The sequence below is a fragment of the Sinocyclocheilus anshuiensis genome, unplaced genomic scaffold (genome assembly GCF_001515605.1).
Source record: "Sinocyclocheilus anshuiensis isolate Anshui unplaced genomic scaffold, SAMN03320099.WGS_v1.1 scaffold478, whole genome shotgun sequence".
In the NCBI taxonomy this organism is placed as follows: Eukaryota; Metazoa; Chordata; class Actinopteri; order Cypriniformes; family Cyprinidae; genus Sinocyclocheilus; species Sinocyclocheilus anshuiensis.
Genome location: NW_015542376.1, coordinates 140748 through 158319, shown reverse-complemented (window position 1 = coordinate 158319; position 17572 = coordinate 140748). Strand labels below are relative to the sequence as shown.

Genomic DNA, 17572 nt, shown 5'->3' with positions numbered 1-17572 from the left:
ACATTTCACCTTTTATTTGTCTCTCTTGGTCAAATAGAACAGCAAAAATACGCGTGAATGCAGTTTTACCGATTATACAGTTTTATTATATATTTTGTTTTATTAAATACAAAAATATTTTTTAATGAAATGTGGTAAACGGAGTTTAAATGTATAAAATGTCTCTTAAAACTTGCTGTTCACTTCGTGAACAAGAAAGTGGATTTTCCCACGGATGTCAAGAATTTCAATATCAAGAAAGCTCATTAAGTGCATATTACTGAAACAAAGTTTACTTAATGTGGCATGAATATAATACACACGTTAATACGTAGTGCTATTTGTATTGTAAATACTCAACATGCATAAGAGAAAGCTTAGCCTATTATGCATTTCATCTTATGAATTTTCAAAGGTTTTACTGAAGGTAAATATTTATTAGGAGTAAATGTATGATTTGTGCACTTTTGGAAAATGCAAATAGCCTATATACAGATACACCTCACATTTCCAAAGACGTCCTCACCCAATGAGAAAACCAAGTTCATTCACAAATTCACAGTCAGCTGTGGCTTATTGTCTCAGGTGACCAATAGGAGAGGAGATGGTTAAGAAGACCCCAGCCTCCAACTCCGATTGATTAGGAAAACCTGTGTGGGCCAGGATCAGAATTGAGATTGGGAAGAGTTGGTGTTGGTGAGTTACTAGCCGGTTCTGAAGGCCTAATTGATAGCCGTCACACAAGGACTCCGCACATTTCCACACAGGCTGATACTGGCACGCACAATCTGACGCTTCGAAATCTTTGTTTTAGTAAGTTTGGTATTTCTACAAGAAAATCCTGGCATGGAGCTACTGATCGCCGTTTGTTGATTATCAAACCAACAGCCTCAACGCTTTCTCGCTTAAAACCTAAATAACTTTTTTTTTTTTTTGAGAAGATGACTGAGAGACCACAGAGCCCGACAGGAACGGACTGCAGACCCTATGAACTCAACAGGGCCATGTACCATCAAGCCCCGGGCCTGGATGGACTTGGCGGTGCGTCCTTGCAGTTCGCGCACGGCATGCTTCAGGATCCAAGCCTGCTTTTGAACAAAGACCATTTCAACGGAATCAACCCTCTGACACACCAAACTTTCTTCCCATTTTCAGGCGATTTTAAAACGAACGATCTGCAAGGCAGTGATTTTGCGCACCCCAAACACTGGTACCCGTTTGCTGCACCCGAGTTCACCGGGCAGGTCGCGGGTGCGACGGCAGCCACCCAGCCGGCGAACATCAGCCCGCCTATCGCTGAAACCAGGGAACAAATCAAGATTCCAGCTGAGGTAAAAACTGAAAAGGATGTTGATGAATACACCAATGAAGAAAACAAGCCGACGTCACAATATAATCTCACTCCCGGGACATCATCTGTACCCACCGGGGTGAATTATTACACACCCTGGAACCCCTCGTTTTGGCCTGGACTGTCTCATATTACGGCCTCCGCAAATATTTCTCAAGCTCCCCCGACTCCCTCCGCATCATCCCCTTCTCTGTCTCCATCTCCACCCGGAAATGGGTTCGAAAGCCCGGGCTTTTTCAACGGAGGCTCCGCGCAAAACATCCCTTCGGGTCAGGCGCAAAGCGCAGCCAGGAGCAGCGGCTCCTCCAGTGGAGGGTGCAGTGATTCTGAGGAGGAGGTAAGGTTTTTGACCTAAATTAAAGGGTAATTTATTTACCTTTGTCGTTTGTGGGTATAAGTTAACAACTGTCCATTTACATTTTTAGGAGAATCTGACTACGGAAGACTTGGAACAGTTTGCTAAAGAGCTCAAACACAAACGCATCACTTTGGGATTCACGCAGGCAGACGTGGGGCTCGCGCTGGGAAATCTGTATGGTGAGTTTCAGGTCTTTGACCATTAGGGCTATATAAATGTATGAATGAAAATAGTTTCAAGCTAACCGTTTAAACCTTTGTGTTTTTGCCTAGGCAAAATGTTCAGTCAGACGACTATCTGCCGCTTTGAGGCTCTCCAACTTAGTTTCAAGAATATGTGCAAACTGAAGCCGCTGCTCCAGAGGTGGTTGAATGAGGCAGAGAATTCCGAAAACCCTCAGGATGTAAGTACACTACATTACTGTAAAGTGCGCTCAAAACGGCGACCTCTGTGTTGAACTTGATACTATTTTACCTCCGCTCAGTCGCCTGTTTACTTACACACGCGGTGGCTATGTTTGGAATCAGTGGAGTCGCTATGGGATTGTGGGCCCATTGCACAAAATTTGCTATAGGGCCCCCTCAAAATCACATTCGGGGGGGGGGGATCTTTTCAGGTGTGAGCTTTTCAGGTGTGATACATTAGACCATTTCACACTTCCATACTGTATACTTTGTGATATCACCATTTATTTACCTCAGAAGTAAACAAAACTGATTTTATTAAATGTATTTTTATTATTATTATGTTGAATGCATGTGTGTGTGTGTATATATATATATATATATATATATATATATATATATATATATATATATAATGCAACATTTACTTTTGCCTCAGCCTTCAGTTTATTTTATTTATTTATTGCTATTCGAATTAAACTTTTGGGCACCTCTGCTGTAGAATATCAAGCTACAAGACAACCTGCAAAAAGAGTTAATTATTTAATACATATTTGACCATTCAATACAGTGATTGAATAGTGAGCATAAAGTGTTCCAGAAATGCTTGCATAATTGCACATTGTATAGTTTGTTTTAAATCTCTTATTGCATGCATGTAGAGCAAGTTTGTCTCTCATGGCCAATTTTTCGATATCTTCCAGATGTACAAAATTGAACGGGTGTTTATTGACACAAGAAAAAGAAAGCGGAGGACCAGTTTGGAAGGCACAGTCCGTTCTGCTCTGGAGTCGTACTTTGTGAAGTGCTGCCTCCTCTCAGTCGCCTGTTTACTTACACACGCGGTGGCTATGTTTGGAATCAGTGGAGTCGCTATGGGATTGTGGGCCCATTGCACAAAATTTGCTATAGGGCCCCCTCAAAATCACATTCGGGGGGGGGGGATCTTTTCAGGTGTGAGCTTTTCAGGTGTGATACATTAGACCATTTCACACTTCCATACTGTATACTTTGTGATATCACCATTTATTTTACTATATTAAAGTAATGCAACTGATTACTTTTGGATTACTCTTCTAAATTTCTAATGAATGTTTTCAACTCTTAATCATTTTCATACATTTAAACCAGGCAGGGTTAACATTTACTATTGTAGTACTACATTGAAATATCAAGCTACAAGATGACCTGCAAAACTTGCCGTGTTTTTGCTGTTCATTATGCAATACATATTTGACCATTCAATTCAATGATTGACTAAGCATAAAATGTTCCAGAAATGCTTGCATAATTGCACATTTAGTTTGAATCTCTTATTTCAAACATATGTAGAACAAGTTTATTGTGCCTCATCACCTATTCTTCGATATATTCCAGATGTACAAAATTGAACGGGTGTTCGTCTACACAAGAAAGAGAAAGCGGAGGACCAGTTTGGAAGGCACAGTCCGTTCTGCTCTGGAGTCGTACTTTGTGAAGTGCCCCAAACCCAACACTCTGGAGATCACTCATATATCTGATGACCTCGGCCTGGAGAGAGATGTAGGCATGCCTCAAAATCTTTGGATTCATCATATTTAGATCCGTCAGTGCTTCTAGAACCCACTTGACCTAAACGGTGTCTTTTTTTTTTTTTTTCTTTTTTCTTTTTTTCTTTAGGTAGTACGTGTGTGGTTCTGCAACCGTAGACAAAAGGGGAAACGTCTAGCGTTGCCCTTTGATGATGAATGCGCTGAAGCACAGTATTACGACCAGAGTCCACCAGCCCTCCCAGGGCAAGGCTATCCTGGACCAGCCCATCCTGGAGGAGCCCCTGCCCTATACATGCCTTCCCTCCACCGACCGGAGGTCTTTAAAAACGCCCTGCACCCTGGACTGGTGGGTCACCTCACCAGCTAAACAGGTGCTTGCCAAATTTTAAATAGAGATGCTCGAAGCCAAGCTATGGATCAAATCAGCCATATGATTTATTTTTATGTAAACATTGCATCTGTTTATTTGGTTCTTTTCGTATGTGCCTTGGGACGCTCTGATTGTATAGTGTCTGGTTTAGACTTGACTTTGTACAATAGCAGCCTAATGGGTGCCTTGTTGAACTAATGCGTTTGCACATGAAGTCATAGGTTCAGATACGATTTGTATAGTTTTTATGACTTTTTGCTCCTGTATCAATTTTTAATGTACATATATTTGTCTTATCATTCAATATTTGATGATTTCCATATTTGTCTTCATACTTTGTAGTTTTTCCGCCACATTTCTATGTGAACTGGCAGCAAATTCAAGACTTAGATCTTGTATTTTGACTAATTACTTGATTTTTAAAGAGATTGATTTTTTTTTTATTATAATTTGGAGGAGGCCTTTATTTATTTATTTTTTTTAGATGGTTTGCAAAGGATATCAGTCACTGTTCTTTTTTCTCTAAATGCTTGCACTCTCCCATCTCCAATTGAAAATAATTCTAGGTGTAATATCTTTTTATCAGGGTGATTTATAGATGAAATTTGCTGCCAGTTTGGAAGCCTCTCTGTGGAGGTCATGTGCCTTATCTTTTTGGTGTGTTTTATCATGCATGCTCATCCCTATGCAATGTAAATGAAAGCCATATTTGATAATTTATTGAAACTCTGCTCAACACATACAATATCATTGGGTAGCAATTAAACCATTTCCATTGACAGTCACTTCTTGTTTGTTTTTGGGACTAAATCAACCTGTTGCTCTTAACACTTGTTTTACAGATGAAGTATCTTGGTTTAAAACGGTGTTTCAGGATCCAGATGTTTTATTGTATATCGACTGGCGATCCAACACAGAACCAAAATCTAAACTGACAATTCACTGCAAAAAAAATAAGCATGTTTGATATGGTGCAAACCAACCAAAAACGTATGACCCACCAGTTTTTAAAAAGGCTATTTTATAATTTTGCTGGTTTGCTTGCAAATATTTGTTCCAACCTTCAAGAATCCTTGTACACAGGATATATATAAGCATGTTGACAGGAGAGGAAGCAAGGTTTGCACATTGTGGTTTCAGTTTGGCACCATGGCCCCAGCAGCATAGATGGCAATAGAACTTCTGTGTTTTTATGCTTGCACAGGTGCACACCAATGCGTGATGCTTTATTTATACATGAATGGTGCTGCTGATGCTGTCAGTATGAATTGTAATAAAATATTGCATCATGTAGCCTGTAAAGTGCTTACTGGCTATTCACACAGAACGTTTTTGCCTTCCACTGCACTGCTTTCCCATTGTTTTTCTATGTAAGCGTGTGCTAGATGGACACATTTTGCCGATTGTGCTCATGTTTTATTCAGCATTTCGCACATGACTAAAAATGTGCCACAAGTTGTTTTTTTTTGTTGTTTTTTTCCCCCATTCCACTGTTCTGCGTTTGTCTGTTTTTAAACTTAAAAAGCATTCTGTGTGAATGGCCGCTTTGGGACAACTCGCCTAGAACACTTTCCCGTTCTACTGCACTGCGTTGTAAAAATGGTCTTTTGATACTTCGGTTTTTCACCTTGTGACTCACGTTTTTGCATTCCGCTGCACTGTTTTTCCACAGATTTTCTATTTAAACATGCTAGACGGATGTCTTTGCATTCGCATTTTGCATGAGACATCATTATAAAAACGCAGCTCTCAAATAGTCTAGACCATGGGTGCCCAAACTCGGTCCTGGAGGGCCAGTGTCCTGTAGAGTTTAGCTCCAACCCCAATTAGACACACCTGAACCAGCTCAAAATCAAGCTCTTACTAGGCATACTAGAAACCTCCAGGCATGTGTGTTGAGGCAGGTTGGAGCTAAACTCTGCAGGACATCGGCCCTCCAGGACCGAGTTTGGGCACCTCTGGTCTAAACCTTGCATTTTTTTTCATTCCACTACCCTGTTGCTTGTTTTTTGTGCATTTTTTGCTTTATGCTGCTTTTCAATTGCATTTCTGTCATGCGCTAATAGAAATCTTTGACTGTTTGTCTCACATCTTTTGCAGAATCTCACCAACGAGATTCTAAAAACGCAGTGCTCAAGATAAAAGTTCCACTTCGCATGTTTTTTCCCCTCATTGCACTACCCTGTTTCTCGCATTTTTGCTTTCCATTGCCTTGCCTTTCAATTTTTTTTCCTATGTAAACATGCTCTAGATGGACCTCTTTGACCTTTAACCATGCTTGCATCTCGCAATTTTTGAAGCATTACAGGCACTACAGTGTTCCAAAAATGCAACTGTCATGTTAAAAGTTCAACTTAAAAAAAAAAAAAACACATCTCTAGACCTTGTATTTTTGCATTACATTTTTTTCAGTAGTTTTTCTATGCACTCACTAAGACAAACAGTCATTGAACATTGCGCTCTTGTCTTTCATCTTTTGCAGCATTTTGCGAATGACCGTATTCTAAAACCAGATCTCTCAAGCTAAAAGAAATTCAACTTTTCGAAAAAAGTCTGCAGACTTTTTTTTTTTTTTTTACACGCTAAAACGTGTTCTGTGTGAAGAGCCCCTTAAAATGTCAACTACCATTTTGCCCATGCTCTCAAATCCTCATAAACCTTTTGAGTTGGAAATTGTCCGTATATGGGACAGATATTGCAGAATCGTTCTCTCCAGTCTGTATATAATTTGACCATATAGTCTTGCCTCCAGTTTAAATATGCATTATACTTCTCTGGATCTTTAGTTAGGCCTCTCAAATACTCAGCCAGGGCCTTAATTGATTTAAAATCATCCACATGGATGAAGGAATTCGGAGGCGCCACGGCTTCATAGTCTCTGCGTGGCGGTCCCAGCACCACGGGCACGGTCCCAGCCTGGAAAGCGTTTCTCCAGAGCTTCTCGGTGATGTATTGCGGAGACTGTGTGTTCTCAAAGGCTAGGTAGAAATAACAGCGTGAAATCGTTGGAAGCAGCGCCTCCTTCGGTAGAGGTTTTTTGGCGGAAAGGCCATACAGTTGCACATTGAGGTTCTTGTTTAGCTCCTGGAACACTGCGCTCCTCTTGTGCCATTTTTGGTAGTTGCTAACCACCCAACAGGCTTCATAACTCTTGTTTTTTGGGATAACAAAGTCTAGACCTGGTTTCTTTCTCTGTAACAGCTTCCCATAGGGCACAGTGATGTCAGCATGAGAGTGATATGACATGGTGAGGTTGAAAAGGTTGTTGTATGGTGACAAGTTGCCGTTGTTTTGTGGTGCTTCTAAAGAAAGCCATACCCACCTCTGTTTGGCGGGCCGACGGAGATGCACTGGAAGGTGCTGTTTATGCAGCTTCAGCTCAAAGTGATGAAAAACCACTAGATCGGCGCTCTCATAGAGAGTGCGATTGTCCATTAGCACACATCCAGAGATGCCGTAGTCCCTCAGACACACGTCCCCCGCAAGGCTGTACCGGGTGCCGTATGGCCAGTGCCATAACAGGATGGTGATATTATTTGGGAGTGATGCATTGCTGCCATTCAGATGTTGTTGTTGTTGTTTATTAACCACCAGCAACCAACTGTAGATAAAGCTGATGGCCAGGAATAAAACAAGCAGAGTCTTTGGGGGTTTCAGATGCCTTTTCCTCCACTTTGCTATACATCTTATGTTGGAGCCCATAAGTGTGCTGTGGAAGTAGCAGAACTGGGCATTAGTTTGTTGTTTTGTTATATTTTTGTTGGACATCATGCAAGGTCTTGGCCTACAACTTGTGGTTTTGTCAAAGTCAGTATCCATGTCATTTTCTTCCTTCCTGTAGATGACAAGTGGAGTGACCAGTAGAGGGTGTGTCTCTTCACTCAACCAGAATCCCTGGTTCTCTATCTCGCTTTCTATGTCTTTCAGTCAAGAAATCGTAATGCCATGCAAATGCTGTCAACATTAACACAAGCACATCAGGAAATAACATTTTCTTCGTTTTTTTTTGCTTTGCTAAAAGCCTAATGTGGTATCTGTGCAAAAAAAGTTCAGAATAGCTCTTGCTACACAAAATCAAATAGAACACAAAGTACTTTTGAATCAGTGTTAGTATTATGTATAAACTATTATAGTATTTATTTATTTTGAATCAGCTTTTATTGTTCTATTCGGTTTTCATTTGAATTTTAGTTTGTGCTTTTGTCATTTTTATTAATTTTGTTTAGCTTTAATTTATATTTATTTCAGATTTAGATCTAGTTTTTGTACTATTTTAGTACTTTCAATTAGTTGCCAGGTTTTTTTTTTTTTTCAATTTTATTTCCAAAAGTGTTTTAGTTTGTTACCAGTAATCACTGTTCTGAGGGGGGTGGGGGTTCCCTCCAAATGTTTTAAATCAAGTACATTCAGATGAGACAAAGACTCCAGTCATGTTAGTAGCCTAATAAAACATGTATTTTATATCAAGCATATCTCATATGGGCCACACATGACACGCCAAACACTTTGGTAATTCCCCTTTCATCAGACACTTTTGCACACAAATTAATAATGCAACTGCAAATACTGTACTTCTAAAATATCTTTGATAAATGAAAACATTTACTTTTGTGCAATGCTGTCAAAAATACTTGGTGCACAATTTTTTTTGTCACTCATTTTGGTTTCATTTACCATGTAGCTGTGGCTGGACCGTAAAGGATGATGATCGCATTCCAGCAAAAAAGAACAAAAGCTATTGCACTGACAGTTTCTGCTGAGATGATGCTTTGTACTTCAGGAATGTAAGAGAAAAAACATAAAAGACAAATGCTTGTAAAAATGCAGAAGATCTAAAGAACATTAAAATCTAAAGCACATTAAAAGATCAAGGGATGGCAGAATTCTTACCTGTGTCTTTGGGGAACGTGTCTTTTGGTGAAGACCACAGCGGCCGAGTCCCTCAAGAAAAAGTTGCAATGTGGAGGATAGGTGGAGGCTTGTCCTGTCATTTAATGATGGAAAGATTTGCGAAATGACTCACACTCATAGGAAACAACTGCTTCCTGTTAAGATCTCTCTTATTTTATGTTCTTCCTTTCAGATGTCTTCCCCTCCCATTTTGCATCGCCCGTTGATCATTAAAGCATCTCACATGACACATTTCCTTATTAACAGGTCAAGACGGAAGAACACTGTGTTGCCTTTCAATGCAAACTACTGTCTAATAAATGGCTGCTTGATGTTTACTACCTGACCTTTAAACCTTTAAACAAGCTAAGTATTGAATTTACTACAAACCATGGCTGAAAGAGCAGGACGATTGAGAAACGTGGCATTAGCTTTTTAAATTCTGTGTGTATCAGTGCATGTATCAGTGTCTGTTGTGGTTTCTGAACTCTGTGCAGAGGGCACTAAAATACTACAGAAGGAGGAAGTGAGTGTTTACGAAACTTTTTGCTTCACTCTCACACATTCATCCTCTCGTTGTTGCCCGCCTATGCCCTTATTTAAATAGAGAAGTGAAAAGTTGCAAACCTTAATGTATAATGTCCCCCAAGAAAAAAGAACTGTAGAAATATTCTCAAAAAGTCAGAAATATGAGTAAAAACAATGTGATATCACTGTTGGGCATGCATGGGGTCTTTTGAGAGTTTCCATCTTATAATTAGGGCTGGACAATAATTCAATATCAATATGTATCGCGATATAATTTTTTTCAATAACGGTGATATGATTTTTAAACACATTTCCGATATTTCGATATTTCAAAAAACATTTTCGTAAACTGAAAAAAATAATAAAATAAAATAAAATAAATTGATGTGTGTCGGTTTAGGGAAATACCATAAATAGTGTTCATATCGATATTGGAATTATATCGTATCGACCGAAATTAAGAAATATATCGTGATATAAATTTTGGCCATATCGTCCAGCCCTACTTATAATATATAAAAAATAACAAATTTATAAATCAAGAGAGAGACAACGTAAAGAACAAAACTTGCTGGATAATGACAATTTTCCTCTGTAGTGCTGCTTTATAAAGCTCATTTCATAATTCAATGAACTTTGCGCTATTGTTGAACTAAACTGAATCATCACTGAACAGGAAAACTATTTTGCGAGGTGGTGATTTCGTATGAATTCATATGAGGTGAATCACACGCAAATATAAGATTGTAGAAAAAAGTAACCATAAAGGCCGTCCATAAACATAACTTTCACATGGGAGTCATAAGAAGAGATCGTAAGAATTCATATGAATTAGCCTCTAATAATTAAAACACAAAATATGATTGCCAAGTTTGTGTTGTATAGTTGAACCGATTTTGCTTCATAATTAATGAACTTGGCAACATTCACACACTATTATTGAACTACACTGAATCAATACTGAACAAAACTGAGTTGAATAATGACACCAGTCTATTTAGTGCTGCTTTACAGCTGAAATTCTATTTGTTACATAACTGAAGAATTTTATAACATCAATAGGCCTGTTGTTTTCTTATTACTGTGAAGCTGCTTTGAAACAATCTGTATATAAAGCACTGTACATAAATGTGACTTGACTTAAAGACAAGAAAACATTAGATGAAACACACTCAACTCTTCATATTCATGTTATTAGTATTGAAAAGTGTGTTGAAAAGTGTTGAAAAGTGTTGAAAAGTTTTCGGAACCCTAATCACTTATTTTTTACTCTTGCTTTAAACAGCAGACCAAGCATTGCATCAAAGATCTACTGAAAATATCAGCTGAGCCCAGCATGACTTTTTAGAAATGCTAATGTTGGTTGACCAACATGTTCTCTCTGATGAATGTGGTTGACCAATGCTGTCTTGCAATTTTGTAGTCAAAAACTGTGTTGCCATCCTCATTTCAAATCTGTATGACCTTATTTCTTCTGTGGAACATGAAAAAATATATTTTGACAAATTTCATAAAATAAAATTCAAATGTTGTTTTTGACCCCACTGACTTTGCATGGGCAAAAACAACTGAAACATTCCTCAAAATATTTTCATTTTTGCTCCACAGAAGAAAGAAAGTCATGTTCTCATTTTGTTTTTGCTGTTGTATGTCAAAATGTCATGTACTCTAATGTTGTGCCTCAGAGTTACATTACCCAAACTCAACACTAGATGGAAGTGTTAATTTTCTTTTCTTCTTTCTTTCTCTTTCTTTCTTTTTATTTTTAAAAGAAAACATTAAAATTACCCTTGAACTCTCATCACCTGATGTATTAAAGTGTATTCATTCACAAAACAATGTTTTTAAGGTAAGGTGTTTTTTTCTCTCTCAAAACAATAATTTCAGATGTCTGAACGATCAGTTTCTTGTTCACATCAGATCTGAATGTCTTATTGATTTAAGCAAATTGCATGTGGTTTGTCACATTGATTCTCAATTAAATTGTCAACCTCTTCACAACTTCTAAACATTCTTTCATCATGTGAGCCATCATATGCAAAATTATCCATTCAAGTATCAAAATCTGTCACATGCGTGCATATTCCATAAATATCGGACATGGAATGGTTGTAATGTATGCTAAGTTGGCAAATGGCTTGCCATTAGGTTTGCAAAGGGGCAGAACATTTCCGGAAACTTTACAGATTTTTTTGGAAACTTTCGGAAAAATATACAATTTTTGGAGACTTTTGGAACGTTTTCAGACATTTTCCAGAAAATGTAGACCCCTTTACTAAAACGTCACAACCCTAAACAGCAGCAGCTACAGCAGTACTGTAATACATTTATATTTGTACGGTAGATTTATCTGTAGAAATATGTTACATCGTGTAAACAGAAAATTCACAGTTGCTTACAGGAAGATGTAAGAATCTAATGTAAAAATGTCTCTGAATGTTGATTTAGAATATTACAAGTTGTAGTGGAATTTAAGTGAGGAAACGAATATCATGTCTCATCTTAAAACGAACATAAAACAAACACAACAGAACTATATAAAGGCTTTTTACGTGAACACATTTAAACTAAAGGATTAACTCTTTCATTAATTTATTCCACATAGTAAAAACATACATGCCAGCTATACTGACCTGATGCAGACACATATAGCTGAAGGCTGACTGATATCGTCTTGGTCTGGTCTGGACTCTGCAGCGCGATAAGGTAACGTGAAAATAAGCGGGACAGTCTCAAAACTGGCCAAATGGCAGTTCCACTTTTCACCACAGATTTACATTGTAAAATGTGTGGGGCGCTGTTGAGTTCGGGAGGACGCCGGTGTTCTGACAAATAATGCTACCTATCAGATGATGCTACCAACACTGTATTTATCCTACACTGTAAAAAATGACCGTGAATTTAACGGTAAAAGACTGTAAAAATGCTACAGTAAAAACCTGTTAAATGGTTAACGGTAAATTCCCCTACTATATACGGTGAAAAACTGTATTGGACATTACATGTATTGGACATACATTTTACGGTAGTATACCGTTTTTGGAAGTGAAAAATGCCGTATAATTTACAGTGAATAACCGTAAATTGACATTCCCAGAATTCCCTGCGTTACATATACTGTAATAACTGTTTCTTCTTAGTTTTTTCTTATCAGTTTTATATATTAGGGTTGTGTGTTACACCTAATGTTGTTAAATGAATGTTTATTGCATTATTTCAGTTTCATGTGTGTTACCATGATGGTGTTTAGCGTTTGTGTGAATGACACTGTGCACCTTCTATATATGTTATTATTTAAAAGCTGCTTGTGATGGGCTTTGGTTCATCATGTGACTTTCTCATCACCACCTGCATTTGGTGGTTATCAGTGTATTACAAAGGTACAAAACAGATTTCAGTACTTCAATAGGTTGGTATATTAACATTATATCAGTTAATGAAATTACGGTATTTAACTGTAAATTTAAGTTAAAACCGTAAAACCTAAAATGTTGCTACCGTATTTTTTACGGTAAAATTCCGGCAACCACAGCTGCCGGTTTTTTACCGTAAATTTTACGGAATTTTTTTTACAGTGTACGGTAAGGGTAGGTTTAGGGTTGGGGTAGGTGTACATGTTAATAAAGCCTCACACCTTACGTGCCTGCCGAAGCTTGCGATGAATTTTAATATATCCTGCGCACTTTATGACTTAAAATTGTCAAGAAAATCCGAAAAATATTTGTTGCAGAATTGCTGAACACATTTACAGTTTATTATTTATTCAGTTTATATAGAGGTCTATGTTTTGGGTGAATATTTAGCTGCGCCTGCTTTTGGCATCTATAATTACCCAGGTAATTTTTACAAGGGGTGATACCCTATTTTTCCAGATTAAAACTGGTTCAGTCGACATTGCTTTAATTCATTACTAATAGTTAAATGACTCAGAGTATTTTGAACAAAAGCAGTGTGGTGATTCAGGACATTTGTCCTCTGTGTTAACATGTAGCTTGTGTTTGAAATGGGTGTTTGAATAAAGTATTTTGGTTCATTTGATGATTCTTACAGCTACCAATAACAGAATAGGGCTTTTAGCTCTTCACCATATTTAAATTTGGCAGAATTTCACAGATTTTCCCAAACATCAGTGCACAAAACTGTAGTAAATTAATTAAAATCATAATGTTGGCATAATTCAAGGACATTGCCCAGGTGAAAAAGAAATACATTTAAATTGTGCTTTTTCAGACATACTTACTATATTTAAATTATACTATACTAAGTGCGTATTAAATGTATTATTTTGAAACAACTTTAAGTATATTAAGTGTATTTCAAGATATGTTTAAGTTGGATTTTAATCTATTTGTAATATATTTAATATATTGAAATTGTGTTAAAATGGAACCACTTTAAGTACATTTAGTGCAATAAATCGAAAGTTGCAACTGTGTTATTTAATGAGCTAACATGAACTAAGACTTGTATATTTTAAACAAAGATTAATAACGTCTGTAGCAAATGTAGCTATTGCTCATTGTGAATGTTAATGCATTAATTAAGGTTAACTAATGAGGTCTTATTGTAAAGTGATACCTATTGGTCTTTATAGTTCTTTTGCACTTTAATCTGTGTAAAACTTTTAACTTTATACATTTTTTTGTATTGCTTTATTGCATTTAAATGTTCAGTTATTTTTGTTATAAGAAAAATGTTATTAAACCTGTTATACTGTATTATGACAGCACTTTTTTAAACTAAATTTCAATATTGTGATAATACCGCATACCGTGATAAAAGCATTAGCAATTAATCGCAACATGAAAATTTGATACCGGCATATCCCTAGTTACAACATATAATACAAATTGAAACACTAAGTATTCAAATTAATGATTTGTCATACACGACTAAATGCCAGAGTTGTCACACCTCATACCTGTAGAAAATCACTCTCTCCTGATCCTTTTTTCACTGGAGTATCTTTACCATCAAACAAAATTCAGATCAAGAGTCAAAGTTCTTCAACAGTGATCAACAATACATGAATTAAAAGTATCGTTTCAGTTTTGATGGCACAAAATATAAACCAAATTACCATATCCGCAGAATAAAGCATAGAGTGTGCATGAAGCTATACATTTTCATCAAAAATCCATCATTCACTCATTTACTCATTATTTTTGACACAAAGTTTAGCAAAATGTTTATTCTTGTCTTTCATTTTATGGAAAAGAGCAGTGTGAACATACAGTAAAACATCTCCTTCTGTGGTCTATGGAAGAAAAACAAAATCATATGTGTTTGAAACAACATAACAATGATCCAAACATCCAAAAAATAAAATCAGTTATCATTTACTCACTCATTATTTTTTACACAAAGTTTAGCAAAATGTTTATTCTTGTCTTTCATTGTATGGAAAAGAGCAGCGTGAACATACAATAAAACATTTCCTTCTGTGGTCTAAAAACAAAATCATGTGCTTGAAACAACATAATGTGTAAATGATAACAGAATTTTTATTTTTGGGTAAACTTGGGTAAAATGACTATAGACTGGACACTCTATGCCTGTATAGCAGTGGAGAATGATGGGAGTAGGACGGAACAGAGCAGTTTAGAGAGAAACTCGCTATGACTTAAGCAGCAGAGAATGAGGGAAGATACAGGTTGGACAGGTTCAGCCAGTGGGCAGGTATTCCAAACACTCAAGACCAATGGGGTGTGGTGGGAGTTTGGGTTCTGTCTGAAAGGAAAATGATAGAAACTGTGGTTGGGAGAGGAAGAAGGAAAGGTGCTGCTTTTAGTACCATCAATACAACTTAATTCTTCAGAGGTCAAAGCAGAAGACAGACACATCCAAGTGTGAACACGTGAGGTGAAGTGGATTCTAAGGAGGCTCTGAGGTGGATTGATGTAAACTGACTTGATCCAAGACAGCAAGAGATCCTGGGCAACTGAGACGCCGCAGAAAGAGGAGGAGGTAGAGGAGGACCAGAGATGGCTGAAGCAGCAAAGATTGAACTATTTGTTAAGGTTAGAGCTTAAATAGTCAGTTTGTTGTTGTGCTTAACTTGACTTCTGAAAGATATAAGACATAAAAGTTTGTCTCTTGTGATCTAACCCTTGCTCGAAATGGTTGTACTTCCAATCATTCCTATGACATTATCCTTGAAAACAACATTGGTGGCCTCGAAATGGTCTTGCAGAATTTAGAACTTATGATAAGATCTCTAAAACAAATCTAAACAAAGGCTAAATTATTTTAAGCAAAAACATGAACATCTTAATGCTAATGCCTGCTAATGTTGTGGTACTTTTTCAGGAAGTATAGTTCCATGTTTCTACTTGTACATTAAATAATTTACATTTTAGGAGTTTTAAAGGGTTGCTAACTGAATGTTGTCTTCAGGCAAGCGATGATGGTGAAAGTGTTGGTAACTGCCCATTTTGTCAGCGGCTCTTCATGATACTCTGGCTGAAGGGGGTCAACTTCACCCTCACTACAGTGGACATGAAGAGGTGAGAGATGTCAACATCGGGATAACAGTTCTTCTCAGATTCTCCTAGACAACATTGAGATTAAATGGTGTGCTAAATTGAGATCTACAGAAGATCTTTTCTTTTTCCCTGGAGATAAGGAGCCCAGTAATCGCACATCTTTTTTTTTTAAGAAAAAAAAATATCTCAACAATGTCTCAAACTGTACTCCGTTATGCAATCAGAGATTTAATATAATCTCAAACATTTCTCATTAAGTTCCTTAAAAAAATGATCTGTTTATTTATGATTTCTTTGTTTCTAGAGCTCCAGAGGTACTAAAGGACTTGGCTCCAGGTTCTCAGCCCCCTTTCCTCATCTATAATGGAGAGGTCCGTACTGACACCAACAAAATTGAAGAGTTTCTGGAAGAGACCCTTGCTCCCCCACAGTGAGTATGCATTCATAGCACCAGATCAAAGATTTCAAATATTTTGTTGTGAGCTCCTGAAATATACAAGAATTTCTGAAAAAAGTATCTTACTGTTTGTACAAAATGCCAAAATGTCTTCCACTACAAATTCAACCTTTTACATAATGAAATGGAAAATAAAAATTATGTCCGCATCACCAAGTAAACTTGTTTTGCATTGTTTTTGCATTACAGCTATCCCAAGTTATGCTGCCGCTATAAGGAGTCTAACACAGCAGGAGATGACATCTTTCACAAATTCTCGGCATACATCAAAAACCCCAATCCTGGGCTCAATGACAGTAAGGGTCACCCTTCTCTGAAGTTGTTTGGCCAGTGAACAGTAAAGTCTGTAACTGATGAGAAGGGAGTGAACCTTAGAAATTAGTTTCAAGACTTGAAGTCATTTTATGTTTGAAATATGGAGGCTGTCACTTCTAAAGCATTTGGGAAAACTTGTTGCTCTAAGATAGATAGATAGATAGATAGATAGATAGATGCATTTGAATATCAATACATTAATGGTATGGTTAATGTGTGCCTTTCAGTGCTGGAGAAGAAATTTCTAAAGAGTTTGATGAAGTTGGATCAATACTTGTTGACTCCTCTTCCTCATGAACTGGACCAGAATCCAGATTTGTCCCAGTCCACAAGACATTACCTGGACGGAAATGCGCTCTCTCTTGCTGACTGCAACCTGCTTCCAAAGCTCCACATTGTCAAGGTTCTTGGTCATTTTTTCCCATTTAGATAAAAAATTAATTAAAGTGTATATTGTAGTACTGATATAATACAGTTGCTATTTAGTGGAGGGAATGGGGAATGAAGTGAAATCTTCATTATGGTCATTAAACTTCATCTAGTTTATAGATCTAAATGTTTTGTTGACTTTATAGGTGGTGTGCAAGAAGTACCGTGGTTTTGAGATCCCTGCAGAGCTAAAAGGCCTCACAAAGTACTTGGACAAAGCATACAAGGAGGATGTTTTCCACCTCACCTGCCCCAAAGACAAGGAGATTCTGCTTGCCTACCATTCAGTGGCCAAATATCTCAACAAGTAAAACTGGACTTTAAAGGAGGAGGAGGACAAAGATTGTGTGGAAGTTTTTGTAAAGTTTTTTTTTTTTGGTCTAATGTGTACCCAAAACTGCCTTTATTATAAATATATTCTTAATGGGAATTTTGATTATCAGAGTATATTATGGGTGGAGGTTGTTTTCGTTT

The 17572-nt window shown here is 37.2% G+C and overlaps 3 protein-coding genes across 6 annotated transcripts; 2 read left to right on the top strand and 1 right to left on the bottom strand.

Annotated features, from left to right (window-relative positions):
• The first annotated feature begins 602 nt into the window (after positions 1–602).
• On the top strand, positions 603–4948 carry LOC107692278 (POU domain, class 5, transcription factor 1-like). 4 transcript variants are annotated; one of them, XM_016491240.1, is made up of 6 exons: positions 603–675; positions 921–1667; positions 1756–1867; positions 1961–2091; positions 3470–3634; positions 3752–4948. In XM_016491240.1, the coding sequence occupies exons 2-6, from the start codon at positions 921–923 to the stop codon at positions 3989–3991; spliced, it is 1395 nt and encodes a 464-aa protein (XP_016346726.1). In that variant the 5' UTR covers positions 603–675; the 3' UTR covers positions 3992–4948. The 4 variants fall into 4 exon arrangements, with proteins under 4 accessions (XP_016346726.1, XP_016346725.1, XP_016346728.1 ...); XM_016491239.1 differs by having other exon boundaries at positions 603–792; XM_016491242.1 differs by having other exon boundaries at positions 603–1020; positions 1135–1667.
• Positions 4949–6372: 1424 nt separating this feature from the next.
• fut7 (fucosyltransferase 7 (alpha (1,3) fucosyltransferase)) lies at positions 6373–9272 on the bottom strand. Its single transcript, XM_016491243.1, has 2 exons — positions 8885–9272; positions 6373–7703 (listed from the first exon to the last, which is right to left on the bottom strand). The coding sequence occupies exons 1-2, from the start codon at positions 8983–8985 to the stop codon at positions 6617–6619; spliced, it is 1188 nt and encodes a 395-aa protein (XP_016346729.1). The 5' UTR covers positions 8986–9272; the 3' UTR covers positions 6373–6616.
• Positions 9273–15171: 5899 nt separating this feature from the next.
• On the top strand, positions 15172–17427 carry LOC107692326 (chloride intracellular channel protein 4-like). The gene is made up of 6 exons (XM_016491307.1): positions 15172–15432; positions 15809–15918; positions 16202–16327; positions 16544–16650; positions 16897–17072; positions 17245–17427. The coding sequence occupies exons 1-6, from the start codon at positions 15397–15399 to the stop codon at positions 17407–17409; spliced, it is 720 nt and encodes a 239-aa protein (XP_016346793.1). The 5' UTR covers positions 15172–15396; the 3' UTR covers positions 17410–17427.
• Positions 17428–17572: the final 145 nt, after the last annotated feature.

Bases quoted from the DNA above. Each gene is read 5' to 3' on its own strand.
- LOC107692278 (XM_016491240.1), top strand. From the start codon at position 921: ATGACTGAGAGACCACAGAGCCCGACAGGAACGGACTGCAGACCCTAT. The intron at 1,668-1,755 runs GTAAGGTTTTTG...TTACATTTTTAG, and splicing joins GCAGTGATTCTGAGGAGGAG to GAGAATCTGACTACGGAAGA. The intron at 3,635-3,751 runs GTAGGCATGCCT...TTTTTTCTTTAG, and splicing joins ACCTCGGCCTGGAGAGAGAT to GTAGTACGTGTGTGGTTCTG.
- fut7 (XM_016491243.1), bottom strand. From the start codon at position 8,985: ATGACAGGACAAGCCTCCACCTATCCTCCACATTGCAACTTTTTCTTG. The intron at 7,704-8,884 runs GTAAGAATTCTG...CTACTTCCACAG, and splicing joins CACGTTCCCCAAAGACACAG to CACACTTATGGGCTCCAACA.
- LOC107692326 (XM_016491307.1), top strand. From the start codon at position 15,397: ATGGCTGAAGCAGCAAAGATTGAACTATTTGTTAAG. The intron at 15,433-15,808 runs GTTAGAGCTTAA...TGTTGTCTTCAG, and splicing joins AGATTGAACTATTTGTTAAG to GCAAGCGATGATGGTGAAAG. The intron at 15,919-16,201 runs GTGAGAGATGTC...CTTTGTTTCTAG, and splicing joins ACTACAGTGGACATGAAGAG to AGCTCCAGAGGTACTAAAGG.